This window comes from Onychostruthus taczanowskii, unplaced genomic scaffold (genome assembly GCF_017590055.1).
Source record: "Onychostruthus taczanowskii isolate IOZ18803 unplaced genomic scaffold, ASM1759005v1 scaffold1, whole genome shotgun sequence".
Taxonomy (NCBI): domain Eukaryota; kingdom Metazoa; phylum Chordata; class Aves; order Passeriformes; family Passeridae; genus Onychostruthus; species Onychostruthus taczanowskii.
Genome location: NW_024496525.1, coordinates 35,853,787 through 35,875,391, shown reverse-complemented (window position 1 = coordinate 35,875,391; position 21,605 = coordinate 35,853,787). Strand labels below are relative to the sequence as shown.

Genomic DNA, 21,605 nt, shown 5'->3' with positions numbered 1-21,605 from the left:
TCCCTGGATGAGCCCATCCTATTGACCACCAGAACCTCTGCACATCATTCAGGCAAAACAACTGCACCATGTGTTTGCAACATACCCAAGTGTGTTTGAGTGAACAAATGCATTATTCAGACTATGCTAGCAAGTTCTGATGAATTTTAAATTACTGAAATCCAATTAAAACTGAAGAAAGACCCTAAAAAATCCTAATGCTATTCACTGCCTGAGTAGGAAGTGATTTGCTTTCAGTATTGTAGAGGTTTGACTTTCTTTCAGTGACCCACATGGCACCAGGGACACAGAGCAGGTAGGTGACAGGAGGGTGACTCAAGGCTGGAACAGGACAGCAGAGCCTGGAGCCCTCCCAGGTGTGTTCACAACACCCACAGCTGTGTCATCTCCTCTCCTCAGATCCCCAAAACACGAGGCTCTCAGCAGGTGGTGGACCTGGGGGTACCTAAAATGTGGGAGCATCTTGTATTGCAAAGATGACATCCAGCTGGATGGGAGCATCCTCAAGATAGCCTCAAGAAACTCCCAGGTGGAAAAAGGCAAAAGAATTTCTCTGAATTCCTCAGAAATCATGCTTTTGCCCCATGGGATAATGATGTTAACTACAGCTCCACTCAAATCCCAGCATTTGAATGTCAGGCTGTATGGAAGTTTATCTCAGAATGGCACACAATCAAATGAAAAAAATCCCCACAATTGAACACCACTTTAATATCAGGTTTCATACGTTTAAGACTATTGGTCTGTGGAAGAAAACACAAATATTTTGTAGAAAACATAACAATTTGCTGTTATAGCTACTCAAGGTTACATAAAATGCGTATGTTCCCTCCTAAGTGGGGAAAACAATGATACCTCAAAGCTCTAAAACAGAAGTCTAGGGATCTGTTTAAAAAATGGATTTTGTCCTTAGCTTTTCATAATGGTTGATGGGGGAAAGTGTATTCCTGCAGTTGAAAATATCTCAGTCAAGGACTGCACCACCAGCCACAAGCAGAAATTAAGGAAATTTATTCTAGTCAATGCCACCCTGCTACCAGCTGAACAAGATTTTACTGTGGTGAGAATGTAAGCTAAAATCTTCTAATCATGAAGTGGCCAGAGTTTGCCTCTCTAAATAAAATCCTTTCTGTAATAGGGGTGTAGCATTCCCACACCAGCAACTGGGAAAAGATTTGGGCATTCCCAGAACTTGAAAGTCTTAGGCTATTAAGGCTGAGTCAGCAAGGCAGAGAATATAAAGATTATTTTAAGCATGCACAGGGGTCTATTTGAGACCTTATTTTCCTTCATACATACAGAGTAAGATCTGTAAATATTGAAAAACATGAAAATTCGGTCTTCATATTTTATGAGACGAATACTGGTCTGATCAAAAACGAAATAACCATCTGGCACCACACCTTCCAGATGTTTTCCTAGCCAACCATTATCCATTTTTTCTTCCCAAATGTGAGATTTCTGCATACACAAAGAACTGCCATGATCCCCTCTTGTTTATCCATGCCCAGCTTCAGATTTATAAGCCTGTTCTTTCTTTCTCCTTTTTCTTCCTTTATCTGTCATTCCTTTGGTCAGTGAATCTATTCAGAAAACAATGTTGTGTTTTGGAAAGAATTTGATTTTGATTGTGTTTGTTGTTCAAGGGGCTTGTTGTTTGTTGTTGAGGCTGGCTTGTCAGTGTGTTTGAAAGGATAGTTTGTTAATAATTTAAACCAACACACAGACCAAGGAATTTTGGAAATAACCATGCCACCACAATGAATTTACAACATTCACTTGAGCTGGGAAACAATCATCAGTGTTTGGAATGGTGGAACCATAGCTGGAACAGAAAATGACTGTGTAGTACATGTGGAGTCACTTTCCAAAGAGATAATCTCTTTTTTGTACTCTATTAAAAATAAAATCTGTAACTTCAGCAAGCAAGTAGGTCAGGTATCCTGGACTGGTGACACAGTACTGACCTTTACAGTGAAAAAAAATGAACATTATTTTTCAATCCAGGCAGGTCACTGACTCTGTCTTACATTAGCATCAGCCTTTGCTGCTAGGCAGAGGGAAGATCACATATGTCATGTTTTATATTCATGAAACACAGCTTTAAATCCAATGAAATGGTACTTCAGAGAAGTCTCTCCTGAAATCTGGTGTGGCTGTATGCTTTAATAGAGTCTTCAGGAAACATAAAGGTTTTTTTTTCCCTGAACTTAATAAAGAAACTTCCATGAGAAAATTGTCACACAAGCAGTGTACCACAAATGGTAAAAACTACCCATCTTCTCTAGCTGGAAGTAGATGACCTTTGAAGCCCCTTCCAACCCAAGCCTTTCTCTGGTTTTTGGAGAACTTTTGATCTCCGTTAATGCTGGATGCAGGATGAGACCCAGAGATGAGCAGAGGATGTGGCACTGGAGCAGCTATATCAGAGCTGCAACACCCACTCTAGTTCTGAGGTGAGAATTACAGCCACCCTCATGCCCAGGAGAAACCTAAACACACCAGAAACACCAAAAAAACCCAAGATCCCACCTTATAGCAGAGCTAAGAAAGCAAATGTGTCAGCCTTTCCTGAAAAGGATTCTGACTTCACCTAATAAAATTCCCACATGCTGCTGCCACCCAAGTGTATCTCACAAGTGGATCGTAATGTTATTTTCTTAATTATGTTACAAGGGAGATGACACAGAAGTGGTGAAGGGGAGGATTTAAAAGAAATGTGGATGTGGTACTTGGGGACATGGGTTAATGGTGGCCTTGGCAGTGCTGGGGGAATGGTTGGGCTCAATAATCCTAAAAGTCTTTTCCAGCCTCAATGATTCTGTGATTCTATGACTCTGTTGTTCTATTGCACACTTTATATTAGCTAAACCCATGTATCATTTTTTTGTTGATACTTGAGAAATGATTCTTTTTCTGGCAAAGAAATGTTTGCCAAGGCCAATGACAAATGTGTTATATATCAGCACTGAGAGAAAATGAGCCCTGAAACTGGCACAATCAAGTGTGTATAAGAGATGTGTTTGCTCATGCCTCCAATCAAGGATCCTCATTAAATAATCATGTGACTCACACAAGAAGCTACAATTAAGCAGCACAGCTCATGCTTCCAATATTCATGAGCAGTTCACAGAGCCCAAGTATACAGGGAGTCATTTCCAAATTTGACTCACAAGTTGGTCTGATGAAATGCTGTTTTCTCACCAATATTAGCACAGTTGGGAAGAGGTGCTGCATTTCTCCAAACAATGATCTTTGATTATTTCCTTGCCCTTTCAGAAGCATGGAAAATTTTTACTTAAAAGAATTGACTGGAAAAGTTAGTTTCTATAAAACTGGATTTTTTTCTTCTTTTTTTAATTTTTTAAAATTTAATTAAAACTGCTTCAGTCAAAGCAAACCAGAAACATTGGAACCAAGTGTTAGGTATTTAATATTTCAACTCTTTTTCTCTGATGTCTTTCTCATTGCTTTCACTGCTTCATCCCAGGTACATAAGGGACACCTTTCACTATCCCAGGTTGCTCCAGGCCCAATCCTTCATGTCCTTAGACACTTCCAGGGATGGGGCAGCCACAGCTTCTCTGGACAACCTGTGCCAGTGTCTCATCACTTTCACAGTGAAGAATTTCTGCTTAGTATCTACTCTGAATCTCTCCTCTTTTAGTTTAAAAGTTTTTCAAGTTTAGTTCCATTCCCCCTTGCCCTGTCACTATCTGCCCACGTACAAAGTCACTGTCTCATTTTTATAAGCTCCCATTAAGTACTGGAAAGTCACTATGAGGTCACCCTGGAGTCTTCTTTTTCCAGACTGAAGAACCCCAAATCTCTCAGTCTGTCTCCCCAGCAGAGGTGCTTCAAGCAGTGCTGGGCTTTAAATTTCACTGTAAACCTGCCAGAAAACAATCAAACTCTTACTGAAGTAAACTATCAATTTTGTCTTCACAGTCCACATTTATAAATGCACTTTTCCCATCTTCCCTTTATGTTTGCAACAATACTAATTAAATCAGTTTAATAAGACTGTAGTTGCTGTTCCTCCTTCCTTGGATGCAGGCACTATGCTCTTAGTATCCAACTATCACTGCACACTTTATCTTCTATAATTTCTCTCTGCCAGGCCTGCATTTATTAAAAATCCTTGTTATTATTTTGTGCTGAAGTTTGCTGCTGTCCAGATTACTGAATTCTAAGTTGAGATTCGTCTGCAGGTGTCAATTCACCCACTCTCCCTAAGGAAAGCTGGGTTTTCCACGTAAAACACACATAAAGCTATTTTTCTTTAAAAAAAATAAATAATTACCATAAGAGAGGCTTTGAAACACAAAAATATCAGCCATTCCTACTTTTCTGTGACTTATGGTTGATGCACACTTTCAAAGAGGAAGAGGAGCTGCTGGTTTGTACCAAATGGGAACCAAAGATGGGAAAAGAAAATATTAGTGCATTTCCTGCTGCCATCCCTCACCTCAGCTTATAGATTCACCAAAAACAGGGCCAGAAAGACCTGAAAGACCTGATAGGACCTGATTCCATCATTGGCCCCAGGCAGCAGCATCACTTCCTTTGCCATCTAGGTGATGTCCCTCTGCACTTCTCACTCCTGCACCTGAGCTGCAGCCACCACCCACCCAGCAACCTGGGTTTCTCTGTCCCACATTCTCCCAGGATTTTTTCCAAATGTTTAATTTGAATATTGCAGCTGAAGCCACACACATATCTGGAGATTGGGTTGAGTCAGGCTCTTTGCTTGGGCTTCCATGAACTCAAAGCACTTAGAGACTGATCTTGTTTGGCTCTCCAGTGATTCTCACTTTTAGCTTAAACAGAATTCACAGAATTCACAGAATCACTGGGTTGGAAGAGACCTTCAAGATCATCGAGTCCAACCCAGCCCCAACAGCTCAGCTAAACCCTGGCCCCCAGTGCCACATCCAGGCTTTGTTAAACACACCCAGGGATGGTGACTGCACCCCCTCCCTGGGCAGACAATTCCAGAACTTCCAGAACCAGAACAAGCCTGGTTCTTTCAATCTCCCATCCTAGGCTGTATTTCCCTGACATCTGATCACTCTGGTCCCTCTCCTCTGGGTTTTCTGCATTGCCCCTGATGTGTTGTGCTCCAGACTGGACACCATGCTCATCCCCAGGCCATTTATTGCATCTTGCACATCAAAAGCACATCACCACATCTCAGCCTGGCATCTGCTGTTTAGCAACAGCAAAACAGCACAAGATTTGCAGCCTGTGATGGTTTGGGTTTGGCTTGTGACCCTCAACACCCCAATCCTTCCCTGATGGATTCGTCTGGGGTTTCCCATCCCAGTTTAGGAAGCTGGCTCTCCCTGCTGAGGTGCCCTGTCCCTGCATGACCTCCTCCTGTTTATTCTGAATGCTTATACAGGTGGCCAAGACCATTCTGATTTTTCATGGTCTTCCTTGTGGTTTCCCAGTGCTAGATGTAGGAGCTGGGAGAGCTCAGCCAGCCTCCAAGGGTCTGGACAGTGAACTCACACTCCTGCTGTAGCTCAGCACTCCTCCAGGTACTTACTACTCACATGGTGAAAGGCTGAACAGATCTGTCTGTGCTTTGAAGAATGGGGATTGCAAGCACTTAAAGTTGACTGAAAGAAATAACTGAGAAACAAAAATGCATTCAAAGGCTTTTTTTAAATGCAATTATGTTAATTGCTCCAACTGAACAAAGGCTGGAGGGAGATGGTTTTGCAGGAAAACTTCGCCTCCAGATCTTGTGAACACAGGAGACATAGACCAAAAGGCATCTGCTGAATTTATAAACTTAACCCCCATCAGTATATCCCTTCATAAACTGGTGAGAAATCCATTGCTTGAGAAATCCAACTCTTTGAGAGTAGCTGGGATTTCTTTTCTTGCTACCCACTTTCCCCTCCATGCTGACTTCCTCTCTTGCCTGGACTGACACTTCTGTGTAATTTTCACAATTCTACCCTTCTGCCTACACTGATTTTTAGTGTAGCTCATTTCTCCTGTCAGTTTCACCAAGCACCAAGAGCAAACACCCCTTTCCCTCTCAATGTCCTTTATGCTGGACAAAGTTAGAAACCAGCTTCTTTAACTAATCTTCTCAGAAACTGGCTTGTGCCTGGCACAGCAGAGCAGTTGTAACCAGAAATCTGAGTGAGCAAATCTGCAGGTTCTTTGCTCAATATGTTTTTTTGCTCACATCTGGCTCTTTGTTTCTAAAAGTTACAAAACCCTGGGACACCTAGTGCTGGAAGCAGGCAGGAGGACTCCTGGTAAGATTTGGATTTTACCTGCTCTAGCAGTTGCTGCCATCCTGCTGAATGGTGGGACTGAAATTGGTTGAAAGCTTCTAGAACAGACTATTTATTTTTTCTGAAAAGCTGAGTAAAACAAGCAGCACAGCAAATCTGAGGGAGCAGTTGTTGCAGCTCCAAGTTCAGGGTCCTGAAGGATTCCCTTCCCGTTCATGAGGACCTGCACTGCTTTCCTGCTCACACAGCATGAGAAGGGGAGGGATTTTCCAAAAGGAAACTCTTGTATAGAGACTAAGAAGAAAGAGTTTCATTTGCTGTCTTCCCTCACTTTAATTCACTTCCTTGGCATCAACAGGCAAGTCACATTTTTAAGTGAGTAAAGAAGGAGCACTATATAATGATGTTGACCTGTTGGAATGAGGCCAGCAGAGAGCTACCACAAGTCTGGAATACATCTATAAAGACAGGCTGAGACAGTTGGGGCTGCTCAGACTGGAGAAATGAAGGCTCCAGGGAGATCTCAGAGCCCCTTCCAGTGCCTAAAGGGACTCTAAGAGAGCTGGAGAGGGACTTTGGACAAGGGCATGCAGTGACAGGACAGGGAAGAATGGCCTTCAGCAGAAGGAGGGTAGGTTTAGGTCAGATATTATGAAGAAATTCTTTGCTATAAGGGTGTGAGGCCCTGCCACATGGTGCCCAGAAAAGCTGTGGCTGCCCCTGGATCCCTGGCAGTGTCCAAGGCCAGGCTGGAGAGGGCTTGGAGCAGCCTGGGACAGTGGAAGATGACCCTGCCATGGCAGAGGAGCTGGAACTGGGTGGTCTTTAAGAACCATTCCAACCCAACCTATTCTATAATTTGTGATTCCATGATAATTATTTAAATCCAAGGACCCTGGGCTGCTGCTGGCTTGGGGAACACTTCATGCCTTCCTCACCACAGTGCTGGCAAAATCATCTGCCATAAAGAGAAAATAACCTGCTTGGTGTTACAGCCATGAGACCAGGAGGCAATTTCATTTCAGTGACAGAAAACCAAGGTCACAGCCCTGTTGACTGCATTAAATAGATGCTCACAAACCATACCTGCTGTTGCAGTAGCTCTCAGTTTCAATGGGTATTTCCAAGCTGAGAATAGTGGGTTTATGTCATTATTCTTCAGACAGAAATGTCAAGGAATAAGTCATAAATGCAGAACTGAAATTAAGCACACTGATCACAGTGGTTTGTGTTATTCCTGACATTACCTAGAAGCTGAGCTATTGCAATAGAAATTCTGTCCTGTGGGAAAATTTCATATTATTTTCAATTTTCTTTTCATCTCAAATCAAGGGGAAACAGAAAACCATTCTATGGAAGAGAAAGCTCCACAGGAAAAATGTCTGGAAATGTTGAAACACATTGCTTCAGCAAATCTACCGAAGTCAGTAGAGCTGGCAAATAACACATGGTATTCCCTCTATTTTGTTGAGCTGGAAGGGTGAATGCCTTTGTAAAACATAACTAAGGATTCCTCAATATTAATTTAATAGTGACAACATGCAGGAAAAAAATTAACTATCTTCAGGAGCTAAGTAAAAATTACTGCCCTACAGTTTTTTCAGGGGAGAGGAATGACTTTTAGGAGTCTCATCCTGAGAGGCCCTGTAAACTGAGTTGCTGATGATGAAGCAAAAATCTCTTTGGAGAAGCCTGGTACTGCCCAGACCTCATCAGACCAGACTGTGTTCCAATGCAGCTCTTGGGGGCTGTTTGTAAGGTCTTCCACCATCCTGTGAGTCAGATGTTCCATCAGGAAAATCGTAATAAAGGTATCTTACGCCTCCCCAGAAGGCAATCTGAGGAACAGCAGCTTTGTTTTGCCTTCTGTGCTTTTCACCATCTCTTGGAAAGCAAAGGGAGATGTTGGCAGAGAGCTGGCCAAGGGAAAGCAAATAGAAACACAGACATTGTACAGCAGAACTCCAAGCACAAGTCATGCCAAACTCCTAGCTCCAGTCAATGCCGAGTGGATTATGGGCAGGGAAGGGGAAAACTTGCTCAGAAAGTGCTGGAAGATGTGGCATTTCCATTTCCAAGATGTTGCTGATATGCTGAAAACTCCCCTTTCTGCTCATTTAGCACAGCTGGAACATTGCAAAAATGAAACCCTCCATGTGAATTTTTTTTTTTTTTTTTTTTTTTTTTTTTGCTTTTGCAAATCAGCACATTCTTTTTTTTTCTTTTGCAAATCAGCACATTCTCAGCACAGTTTTCTTCCCTTGGCAGGGAGGGAGGTGTCAGGAGTTACCATCCAGCTGTGGTGACACCTTGTAGGAACAGTCAGAAGAAATTCCTGAAACCCTTATTGCTGAAGTTCAAGCTTTGGCCAGTGTCTCAGAGGGGCTGTGCCCACTCTCCAACAGCTGTCTGAGGCTGAGGTGGGAAACCATGCTCCAAGTTTTATGCAGATGTCAGACAAAGGGAACAAGGAGTAGAAAATTGAACAACTAAAGCTGCACTTCTGGGATCAATTCACAGAACCGTGTAGAAAATTGTTCACCAGTGCAGATCACATCAGAAATTATCTTGATGAAAAAGAAAAAAAAAAAAAAGCTATTCTGTACATCTTCCTACTCTTTAGGGTGCAATCAGGGCACATCTTCAGCATTGCTATTAGCATTCCTCCACCAAAGAAATCCCAGCAAAGCACTGAGCTCTCATTTTCAAAGATGATGCTGGAAAGCTTCCCAGATTATATATTTTCCTCTTTAATTTACTCCTCTGAGGATAATGCTAATCAAGGATGCAGAGAAAGTGGTGAGACATCCCCAGACCCAGGCTGATTTTATTAACAGTGGTTGCATTATTCTCACTTGGAGAACAACGTTAGCATCCCAAGATTCCATAAAAAAAGATCCTGCTTGCTGGTAGGTTATCAAATACAAGCTGACAGTGTACTTGCACAGCAGATATGCATAAGTGCAGTGCACAGTATGATTCATCTGCAAAACATCCAGCATGCTAGAAGCTCAATTTAAACTAGGTTAGAAGAACGATTCATTAAAAAGCAACAGCAGAGAGAGGGGGGGAAAAAAAAGAAGCCCAAACTCTAAAATCCCCTCCTAGGAATGGTTTGCTTCTCACTCTTTGTTCAGCCCCCTCTCCTCGCTTTTGAATAGAGTTTGGATGGCACAGGGAGGGACAAGATGTAAAAATACATGTGGCTAGACAAATATTACAAATGCCATCTTCAAGGCCTGGCAGATCCACCAAATATTCCAGGGATTATACATGGTCTGCTTAGCACGTTCAGAGTGGAGGGAGATTGCATTTATTTCACACAGCATTAATCCCCAGGCCTGTCTCCTCAGCTCTGACCTGAACTTCTACTACACAGCACCGAATTATAAAGGCTAATGTCAAAAGGACTTGGAGGGGAAAAAAAAAATATTCCCAAAATGGCAACTGGCTTTTACTACGATAACTGCTCCGATAATCCTCCAAAATCTCCAGCAGTATTTTTTAGGGTAGTGGGAAAAAAAATAAAAGACACAATAGAAAAAACATGTACATGACATGGCAATTCTAAAATAGAATAAAGAACTTTGCAGGCTGGAATTAGTGACTTTGAAATGGAATTTATGTGTATTTGGAACAAATGTCTTCCTGTAAAAGCAAAAGTACTTTTTGAAACACTGCTGCCAGACAAATAAGGTGAAACATTAATTGATCTGAGAATAATTTGAAAATATATGTTCTTATTTCTAAGATTTCACTATTTTCATTAATACTATTTTAATCTATGTATCTCTTGTGGAAAGGATTTTTTTGGTCTGATGACAAATTTCTAAAAAACACTTAAATTTCAGGGAATTCAGTCCTTTCTCCTGGCAGCAGAGGTAGGTATGCATTTTCATAGGCAGAGATCCTATTTCATCCATGTAAGAGTAATCCAGGTTTTACTTAATGACTCCACATCTGTCCATGCAATCAATTAATTGCTTGTTTGACTTTTCAGTCCTGTGTGCAACATACCCTTATTAAACACTCATAGAACTTTTTACATGGAAGAATAAATACCACCTAAAACACTAAGAATCTACAAAAATCCTCTCTTACAAGCAATAAAGATGCCACTTACCAGCCAATTTGCTATAAGGATTTCCTAGTTAAAGTGATAAACAGAGCTACTGACCAGAGGTTCCAAACCCATTTTATTTTATTTTATTTTATTTTATTTTATTTTATTTTATTTTATTTTATTTTATTTTATTTTTCCCCATAAATTATGTGTTCAGAGGAGGTGACTCCTCTGGGATTGTAACTCTCACACATCATCTTGGAGTGTCACCCTCGGGCCAAACACCTTTTCTACAAGCTAATTAAGCTCTGAGAACGACAAATTATAAACAGAGACTTTCAGGATAACCAGGAAATTCAGAGGAATTAATTCTACATTCCACTCCAGTGATAATTTGCTAGAGCAGTAGAGAAATCAGCAACTACATAAATGCTGCATTATGTCTTTTTTTGAAGAACTGCAAAAGCTGCAAAAGAGAGGAATCAGCCTCAGCTTTAGGTTAGCCCTACATCAAAGGCAACTGTCTCAATTCAAATTTAGTGCACAGCAATATTGCAGTTTAGAGCATTTGCTAAATGTTTACCAAAGATATAAACCTTTGTAATAAAAGGAAAAAATACCAAAAAAACACCCCAACTCAGCAAACTGACAAGCATGCTACATCCCTAGAGATGAGCACTAAACAGAGGATGAAAAAGCTGCAATACACATTTTTGTAACTTTCATAAGGAGCGGGAGAAGACTTTTTTCTAAAATCAGTCTGCAAATAACAAGTGAGAGCTGCTGCTATCACACAGGCACACCTGCACGGGCAGCCCAGCTTCCAGCTCAGCTGAAGTGCACATTTCATTTCCAGCGTGTTGCGTCGTGCTCCACTGCTGAAGTCAACAGGAATGAAAATATCACGAAATGCAAAACATCTGCCATGCACGTGAGCAGCAAGCGCGTCCCTTTTTGCCCCTGCGTTAAGGACATTGAGGGAAAGAGCCAATTAAGGCTGATTGGAATTCAGACCCCTCCGTGCTCCAGCAGCCAGGGGAGAGCTGGGAGCTGTGAAAGCTCGTCTCCCCCTCCCACAAAGCCCATGGAATGCTGCTCCACAGAGAGAGCAGGGATGAGACACTGATCCCCAGCTCTGCTGGCTGCAGGTTCCACCTCCCAGCCCTGCCCTGGCCTCGGTGCCTCACACAGAGAGAGGGATGCAGCTGACCTGGATACAGGTGAGCACTTGAACGGTGCTGGCAGATTTAGGGCAACCTTTAAGCTGTGCTCAGGATCCAGCCCTTTGCCTGCCCAGGAGCTTGGCATTAAAACCATTTCCAAGCAGAGCTGCTCTGTTGATTACATGTGTACCAAACCCTGTGTGGGGTGAGGGAGTCCCCACCTTCCTGAGATGCAAAATGATGTTTGTGGGGGGGTAAGCCCCTACTTAGGGGATGGATTAGACCTGTGAATGGCAGAACTCTCTTGCTGATCATGATGCCTCAGGTTTTGGCTTTTCTATTTTACAGGTTCTGTGCTGCTTTAGTGTGTACTTCTGAGCTTCATATTAGGAGATAGTGAGCTCTCTATACAGAGCAGGGAGACAAAACAATTCCTGCTCTAGCTGGGCACCAAGGACAAATGATCCAGGCCCAAGAGCAGAAACAACAGTGGAATGAAGAGAGGAAACCAAGAAGGATGGGATAAGCTTCATAACCAAAAGCTGTAATTGGACAATAACTCCAATATGCAAATGGCCCAGGATTTATAAAAGTGAGAGACCCCATGACCAGTTGTCCATTTTGTGACCATTTTGGTTCATCTTGGGTGCAGCCCTGGCTGGGCTCTTGTGGGGCCCAAGGGGGGTCCATTGAGGGGTTTAATAAATCCCAACTTTATTCTTTAGCTCTGTCCAGCCTCTGTTCTAGGTCAGCCTTCACAGAGCATCAATCACAACCCTTAAATGCAGGAGAAGAAGAAAGAACTGCTGGAGTCTGTCCCTCCAGCAGCTCTTTCACAGGTGCCCCTGAGTGTTTTGGGAGCTGTGGAGGAGCCCAGGCTCAGCAGGAGAACATCAGCAGAATCTCAGATGGCTCAGGCTGTCTGCAGCCCTTCTGTGCACAGCTGTGCTGTGCTGCAGAGCCTGCCCAGGGTGAGGATTTTTCTTTGGTCACGCAGCCAGTGACTAATGCAGTGCAGGGAAAGCTGGGGATGTCATTTGGATCTGTAACTTCTGCATTTGTGGCTTTGAAATGTCCATGAGGGCTCCAATGGGGTGAGGGATGGCACCCAGGGCTGTGTTTGGGATACAAAGCCCTGGCCAGACTTGGTGTTTCCTCTTTCTCAGCCACAGGGCTCACCCAGGGGCACCCACATGTGCACCCAAGACATGGACTGACAATTGGACAGGGAAAAAACCCTCAGAGATGAGAAGCACAAGATCCTGAGGGACTGGAAGCAGGAAAGTTTCCAGCCTGACAAGGCTGCCCCATGCATTTGCTTTTTACTGGCCACAGTTAGTAAGTCCCTTCAATGTCTTTAAAGCTACAGGCAATAAATCAGCTGCAGTTAATAAATTCAGCACTGCTGAAAAATAAGCCATAACTCATGTCCTGAATGGCACAGAAAAGGCTCGAGCTGACATAACTCTGCAGGTCTGCAGAGTCACCCTGGTGCAGAAAGCATCTTCCCTGCCCCATCACCTCCTGCAGCCCTGCATCCAGGATGGGAGCCACTGCTGAGGGAGGGACATGGTGGGAATGCTGCAATTGTGTCCAAATCATCTCTGAAGCAGCAGCCACCTTTCCTCACACCAGATCTCATGATAGCAGGAGGCTCTATCAAGGGCAGGCGACTCATAACAGCAATGAGAGAAATATGGAATAACTCTTTTATCAGCTGTTATTTAAATAAAGGTGGGAAAGCCCTCTCTTAATGAATATTAAAGCACAAAGCCAATGTTTGTGAGGTAACACCTCAATATTTGAAAGTGACAGGCTTATGAAGGACGTAGTCATTTCTAACAATTTTTATTCTCACCTAGAAGCACATGATAGATCAAAATAAACTACAGCAACATGATTATGATTTTCATTCTAAGTTTTTGATCTCTTTAAAGGTTAATTTTCACAGTGCTGTAATGAGATGGGTAAGTGCTGGTGCTTCCATTTTACATACAAGTGTCCTGAAGCAGTCTGGTCTAATGGGTAATAAAACCAATTTATACATGATATATCTTCTACCTCATTTATCCCTAAATTAAACAAAACATGCTCACCTTTATGCATATACTTAAGACCATCTTAATTTTAATAACTGTTAAGAATGCACTTATGTTCCATAAAATTAGAATCTTAAATACTTCACTGAAACAAGGATGACTGAAATAGGTGATTAAGGTCCTCTCTATTTCAAGTCTTGCCTTGCAGGTGAGTGCCAAGAATTTATTCTCACTGTTGAAGGTTTCTTGGAGGAATAGACTGAACATAAATCAGAAATGTATTAAAAAACAAGAACACTAAATGTGAGGTGTGCTCCTGAGTGCTGAATCATGCCAACTCTACAGCTTCTCCTAAATTAGAAAACTAATTACAAATAATGCTTCCTTATTTGAAACATGGTTTGCCATGTGGAGGCCACCTTCTCTTTCGAAAAAAAAACAAGCAAACAACAAACAACTTAAGAAAAACAAGAACCCCCAAAATTTTGTAAGCAGTCCTGATTTAGAAGTAGGAGAATAGCACATGAACAACAGACATAAATGCTACCTTAAAAATGAAAAATCTCAGTGTGTATTTGGCCCATTTTACAGGTACCAGCTACTAAGGAGGGAGAGTGAGGGAAATTACGAAGTCACCCATTTAAAAACTCCATTCCCTGTTGATGATGTGGACCTGCAGCACAGCTCCTTGGTTTTTTCAGGAATTTTGATCTAAAACTCTGGTGCACTAAATAATTAGATCTCGGGGTGGACTCGGGCCTCAGGGCTGAAAGCAGAGCCTAACTCTAGTCCTGAGCATCCTGGCCAAGCCCAGGCCACACAGCTGGGCAGGATCCCTCGTGGGAAGGTGTGTGAATGATGAACAGACCTGGGATCTGCCCAGACTCTTCGGGGAGGGTTGAAACAGAAACAACATGCAGGCATTTTCTGGGGTTGCTGTCCCCAGACAGACTGACACCTGCACAATACAGGTTTTATGGTAAAAATGAGGCATAAGACATGTCACTGAGTGGCATTTCCAGAGCTGAAGGAAAAAGGAGACAGATGTGCCTCCTGGGACCCTTGTAGCAGTGAGAGATAATGAACTACCCAGCCCAGGGGAGATTCACAGCCCAGAAAATACTGCAACTCACAAAACCCAACACCCGCAGTAACTGGGACATCCAAAGCCTCTCCTCTCCACACCATTCTCCTCCTCCCCAAACTCTCCACCTCAGTTGCTCATCTATAAATAAAACATTTCATTACTGAGTGATGAAGGTTAAAATCAGGCAGGTGAGTTACCCTCTCTGGTACTACTTTACTCTTTCATCTGCCTCATCCTCTTCCTCAACCCAGTTGCAGCCCTGAAGGCTGAAGGAAATTCGTCAGCGTGGCAGTAAAATGCAGAGCATTTTAAAAGCAGGCAGAACTATCTGCATCCCTGTGAGGAACAGGGAAAAACCAGCTGCATTTTGATCTGCATGGAGTTGGGTACTACACTGCTGCACAGATTTTATGCCAGGAGTTTTAGGCACCTCTAGGAGCACCCCAAATGCAGAGCAATTCTAGAAAAGCCCAACAGGAGCCATTGCTCTAGCTTTACCCAAGTGGGAATGAAGGATGATACTTCAACAGGATTTTATTTTTTTTTGATGGCTAACTGTGGGCTTAGGCTACTTTTTCAAGCTTCATGAGGATTACAAGAACAGAAAGATCCGAGAAGAAATCCGCTTTGTTTCTGTGCCTCTGCAAAATCTGCTTGCACTAACAAAACACCAGGGAATTGGGAGAATCTCCACCAAATGATCTCTGTCCCCTTCACTCACAGCAGTAGATCAGAAGTTGTGAGTGACTAATCCAGACAGCAGAGGAAAAACAAAATTCAGTTCTCTAAATCAGAAAGGACTAAAATGTTGACAGTAGAATTGGCATGAATATATACTCTTCCAAAGTGAGACTAAATCTGGCCTCAGGTGGTTCAGTCTGAGCAGGATTGCCTGGCACTTCAGGACATATTTCCAAACACCTGCTGAGGCTCCCCTGTGTCATGCTTAGGTCAGTGGATCCACCATACCGAGACTTTTCTACAGCAACTTGAAAAATTAGGCTTTGGGTCTTGGCCTTTCCAGTGTGGTGGCTTTGAGCAGCACCTTGCTATGGATGTTTGGGCAGAGCTTCCTAGAGCAACACCTGGGAAGGGGTGGCAAGGCCACAAAGAGCCATTTGTCTTGGGGAATCTGCTGCGTTTGTCCGTGATCTGACATCCCAAGAAGTGTCAGTGCCAAACCCAAGCAGTGCAGATATTCATGTCCATGCCTGCCTCTCTCCACCCAGGGGCTCTCAACCTGCCTGAAAACCATCAGAAATCTCTTTCATGCTGAGATGCAAAGCTGCCAGTAACTGGAGGGAAACCATAACTGAGATTCACTGGTGCAGCATTATCCATGCACATTGAGGCTTGTGGCAGGAGCTCCTCACTGCAGTCCCTTGCAGGCAGGGGCTTGGGTTGGTGGGTATCTCATGGTGAGAACATTTGGGTACACAGCACATACCTTCAAACCCAGCCTCTAAAAACCATGGGGATTAGGAAGGGTTTTTGAAAAGGTCTTTACTTAAAGCACTGACATTAGATTGTCCTCATCATGGAGCAGTGGGGGCCAACAACCCTCACAGTCTTCTGTGTTATATCTGCCCCTCTCAGAGCATGAGGCACTCCTGGGATTTGGTCTCCCCCTGCTCCTCAGCAGGCAGAGGTTGTTCCTCAGCCCATCTGCCTCATCCAAGCAGCTTTGAGTCCCTCACTGGCACACACCAAATGGCTGCTGCTATTCCCACGAGCACAGGGCTTCCACACCACTGATCCCCCAGGGGACCCCAGCCAGTCCCTGGATGCTGTTCCAGGAGGGTTCCCACAGGCCAAATTCACCATCCCATCGTGTCCCCCTAGACATGTCCCAGTTACTGATGCCTCCCCTGTGGCACTGGCCTCCTCTCCTTTGGGCAGCTGGACCCCACTTGTGACCTGGCTTTGGAGGCAGCTGGAGATGGGCCAGGATACCAGGGATGTCCTGATGCTGTGGCCTCTCTGAAGGCCTGGAGTGAGCAGGAGCTGCAGCTCTCTAATCCCAGCTGCTTGGACATGGGGGCACGACACCACAGACCTATCACCCTGCAGATACAAACCCATGCACCAGGCTGCATGAAATTTCCCAGATCCTTACACAAGAATCACCATTTGTATGAGTTCCTGCCCTTTCCCTGCTATTTTTTCCCTGAAGAACATGTCCAGCATGGAGGTACAGTCCATTCTACCATTTTGCCATTTCTCTGGAGGAAGCCATATGTATTTATCCTGGGGAATGCCTGTTAGCCTGTGTAATATTTTTGGAAATAATTCCTCTCCAGGGATTTTAATCACTGTTGGTGCATAAAAATAAAATAACAGAATCTGTGACCAGATGGTGTGTTGGGTGACATGGGGCTCTCTTCACCAACATGTAATTCCTCATCAGCCCTTCAGGACTGCTTCCCTCACCAGTCCTTGCAAGAGCTGCCTGCAAGGTGCTCTCACCCTGAACCAAATTCATTTTTGGGAAGGAAGAAAGCTTTGAGGCATTTAAGGAAGAGAGACATTTTCAGCAAGATTCAGGGGCCAAGGAAGAAAGGTAGAGAAACAGCCTCATCTCTGATCAGAAGCTCCTGGAGTTTATGTTCATTGGAGCCCTGCAAGAGGAGAGGCTGATGAGGGATCTGCAGCTCCCTGTTGCCCAGACTTTGCTTGAGAAATCTCAGAGCTTTCCACTCCTCGTGGGAATTTTTTCCTGCACTCTCAATCGCTGCTGATTTTGGTTGATCCAAAGAATGGGGAGTGAAATCCATTGCTTTTCATCATTCAGAAACCACTCACCAGGTTTTGACACAAAGCCAGCTTGGCTCAAAGCCGGGCCCACGGCCAGCTTGAAAATATTCCTGAACCTTTCAACAATCCCTGGCTGGTTTTCAAACTTAAAACAAAAGCCAAGATCAGGGAAAGTTTGCAAATTTTTAGGTTGTATTAAAAAAATATCTGCACAACCTATGATAAATTCCCCCCATTTATTTTCAGTTATTTTCATGCTGAAAGAATCTCCCAGAAAGCATAACCACGGTTTTCACAAAGAAAAAAAAAAAAAAAAAAAAAAAAAAAAAAACCGGTCTGACAGGTGTGGAGGAAGATACAGGATGTGCTGGGAAGCTACCTGAGAATTATTCTGTCCAGTTCACTCTTGTTTGGATGGATTGCTCCTTGTCTAAAGTGTCCCCAGACAGCCCATTGTGGCAGGAGTGTTTGAGTTTATGGCAGACTACGGCAGTGTTGTAAAAAAGCTGGAGCTGTGTATCTCCTGCTGGGTTCATTCCTGTGGCTTAGGAACAGGCAGGAATCTCTCTCTGAGCAGGAGAAATAAAGAGTTTTCAGAAAAGCTTGACAGTTTCAGATATTCAACAATATGACAGTCTTCTTATTCAGAAACTTATGAATACTTAGTCACACGGAGAGAACAAGGAAATTATTTACTTCCCCCGGTGAAGGGGGCGGGAGTCGTGGGTCTCTAGGTAGTGTGGCACAGAAATACAGCTGCTGCAGCCACAAACAGAGGGAGACTGCAGGGCTGCACTGCCTGGGATGCTGCTCCGCCTGCCATGGTCAGCCGGACACGCACACAGCCACACAACAGTTCTTTATTGAACAGGGAAAACAAAATGTCTAAAGCACGTTACTACTCTTACAGTACTGCTGATTTGACAGCCTGAGAGTCCACAGCCAGCAAACACCAAAAAAAGATCTGTATCACTCACTTTGCCTCCACCTTGCCACAATTTGACACAAGCAAACAAACATGTCTAAAACCCCTTTGCAGAGGATTCCAAAAGCTGAATATTTTCTTTGCATCCCTCTTTCTTTCTTTCGTTCTTTCTTTCTTTTCTCTCCTTCTTTCTTTCTTTTTTTCTCTTTTCTTTCTTATTTTTCTTTTCTTTCCATCTGTCTATTAAGCATTCTCTAAGTGTAAATCTACAGCCATGTCAAGCCTGAAGAAGCCTTCATTAATTGCAAGCAGTTCCACAGTGATTCCATTTAATGGTGATTTACACCGTTTAAGAGACCACCCCTCTTTGTTCTGTATGCTAAGATTCAGCATGGCCATATTTTTTATCCATCAGTGAACAAAAAAATATGCTCACAAGATTCGTTTCCCCCCTTGCTTGTGTCATTATATGGTTGAGGCAGCCCTACCTGGAGACCCCAGTCCTGCCCCTCTTCACACACACTCCCACAGCCTGGCATTCCCAGCCCTCTGCCTCTGCCTCCAGTAGAAAGTCACGTTTCACAACCCAACACTCAGCTCAGCGAATGAGCAGCACATCAGCAGATGAGCTGCCTGCCCAGAGCTACAACACAGCAAAACATTTCCCACATCAGCTGAGGGGTGTTAGATCCTGTTTTACCCCTGAGCTCGGTCACATCAGGCAGACAGACAGACAGACAGGCAGCAGGGACACATCCGTGCCGGGAGCACACACGGGCACCACGCACACACGCACACATGTGGGTATGAGCAGAACACACACACAGCCACACAGACTGTGCTGCTCCTGGCCAGATACTCTTTGTGCTGATTGACTGGAGGGGATTAGAAGGGACTCAGCCCAAAAACGCAGTGCCTAATGCTCCTGCAGCTATTGCATAACAGAGATCGATTCCTGTCCCCAGCCCTGACCCTCAACTTACTCAAGACAAGTTTAATGCTTCAGGCTCTGTAATGGAAACAACTACTTCCCAGTGAGATGGGATGCATCAGCTTCCCCAGGGCTGGGGTTTCTGGCTGTTTGGGATCTCAGACAGACAGCAGGGGGAAAGAAAGTAGGGAATTGTCATCAAGAATGAAAGAGAGTCATTTTTCCCCAAACATTTCTACCAGAAGCTATGGGGATCTGAAGCCTCCTGGGGTCTATTAACAGATATACACCTGCTGTTAATACGCCTACTAAAGAAAGCAACCCTAAACCAGAGGAAATTGAACACATCCCAAAAATAAACTGAAAATCAATGAACCTGCAGACCCTAAACCGAATGTACCTGAGGTCGAACACACCTCGGTGCTCAAAAGGTGGAAAACACAGCAAGCAAGAAGTCCACAAATAAATGAACAAGTCCCAAAAGCATGCACAAAATGTACAAACACTTCAGAATAGGCACACCATTAAAAGCTGCGTGTTGAAATAACATAAGTGGCCATGCAGGAATTCCAGGTGCACAGGGAATAGCTGAAGTAAGTCCATGGAGATCTGTCACTCCAGATGTGAACAGGTGTATGACAAATGAGGACAGATCCATATCAAGTCAGGTGAAATCAAATGCCTTTCAACATCTGCCTGAAATCTGGTTGTCTTTTGCCTAACAAACTGCAAAGAGCTTTAGGGAACTTGGCTGTCTCCTGCGTCCCCCCTCCCCCACATCAGCAAAAAATAACTATTTGCAAAGGCCGCAATTCCTCGTTATTCTCTGTTTCCCTACATGCGCTCACTAACTCCTTAGCAATGTTTCCAAGCAGCCAGGCTGGGAGGAAAACAGGGACAACCTCAGGAACGAGACAACCGGGAGACGCTGCTGCCAGGTCCCCTTTGTTGAGCATCCCTGGGTACCCCTCTCCTTTTACCTGGGGATGCAGTCGCCATGGTAACGGGCGGGTGTTCCCTGGCGGAGCCGAAACCCCGCTGCTCCCGCTGCTCAGCCCCATCTCCATCCCGCAGCGGAGCGCCGGCCGCGTACTGCTCCGGCCCGTCCGCAGCCCAGCGCACCCCCGCGCCCGCCAGCAGCAGCTCCTGGGGGTCCGGCGGGGCTGACATGCTGCCTGCAAGGCTGCCGCTGCTCTCCGGCTCTCGGGATGCAGCGGGGGCCAGCCGAAGGGCTGCGGTGGCCGCCGGGCTGGCTGATGCTGCGGCCGCGCTGGGCTCGGGCCGGCTGCGGGGAGCGGGAGCCGCCGCCGCTGTATCTCCGCTAGCGCTTGTTACGCAGGTGAAAATGGCTTGTTAGTCGGAGCCTTCCAGCCCTTGCGTCACCCTGTGGCTGGCATATCACAGGGCAGGAATCTGCCAGCCGGGCTGCCGCTCTCCCCCGTTTAACTGCTTCGGCAGGGTAGGCATCGGTTTGTGCGGGGAAGGGAAGAAATGCCCCCTGGCTGGCAGGCAGGCAGGCAGGCAGGCACACGCCTCCCTCTCCCCTCCCGCATTCCCCCTCCTCCGCATCCCTGCGCTCAGAGCATCCCGCAGGCGCCGCAGCCGGGCCGGGCACGGCCCCCGGCGGGAGAGCCGGCTCCTCCCGCACCGACAGGGCCGGGAGCTGCCCGCAAGCCCAGCCTAAAATCGGCCCGATGCCCCTCGCTCCGCCAGCCCCGAACCCAGCGAGGGAAGCCGCGCTCTGCCCCTGGGTTTGTTTACTGGCTCCTCTCTGTTTGCAGCCGCGCTGGAGACGTGATCGCAGCTTATTGGCACTTGTCAAAATAAATAAACTCACAGCAGGTGTCTGGGGCCTTTTTTTTAAATTTTCTTTTTTCTTTTTTTTTAATTTATTTATGATGTTGTTGTTGTTGTGCCATTATATTTGCTTGCTTACTGCCTCACAAAACTCATGTGTGTGTACCGGGGCAATGAGAAATGGGATTTTTTTCTTTTTTTTTTTTTTTTTTTCTGTCAGCGAGAGCAGCAGCAGGATGAGATAGAGGAAAGGTGAAAGCACAGGGCAGGGTCTCTGCTTTCACAGAATCTGTGCCACTTCTGAGGTGAACTAGGAACAAGTTTCCTTGCTGTCCTTTTACAGATGAGGAAATGGGCTCAGGTGAAGGGTATGGGATGGCTCCTGCATTGCACAGAGTTCTGGCACTGACAGGTCAAGGAAATAAATTCCCTGCCTTGCAGAAGGGCCTCTCTCTTGTCATGCGACAGGTCAAGCTACAAAGGGAAGTGTAATTGCCCCAGCCAGAAGATTCCTTTGCCACCTGGCTCTCTGCCTGTTGCAACTGGATCTCCAGCTGTGGTCTGTATGCCAGCATCCCTAGGCAGCCTA

General features: G+C 44.9%; 1 protein-coding gene across 1 annotated transcript in view; it reads right to left on the bottom strand.

Moving 5' to 3' along the window:
* Positions 1 to 20,534, bottom strand: part of RTN1 (reticulon 1) — a 116,532-nt gene extending 95,998 nt beyond the window's left edge. Inside the window, exon 1 of the mRNA XM_041396955.1 lies at positions 20,200 to 20,534. Coding sequence (XP_041252889.1) covers positions 20,200 to 20,389 — 190 coding nt within the window. The 5' untranslated portion in view covers positions 20,390 to 20,534. The remainder of the gene's footprint in view (positions 1 to 20,199) is intronic.
* Between the last annotated feature and the right edge of the window lie 1,071 nt (positions 20,535 to 21,605).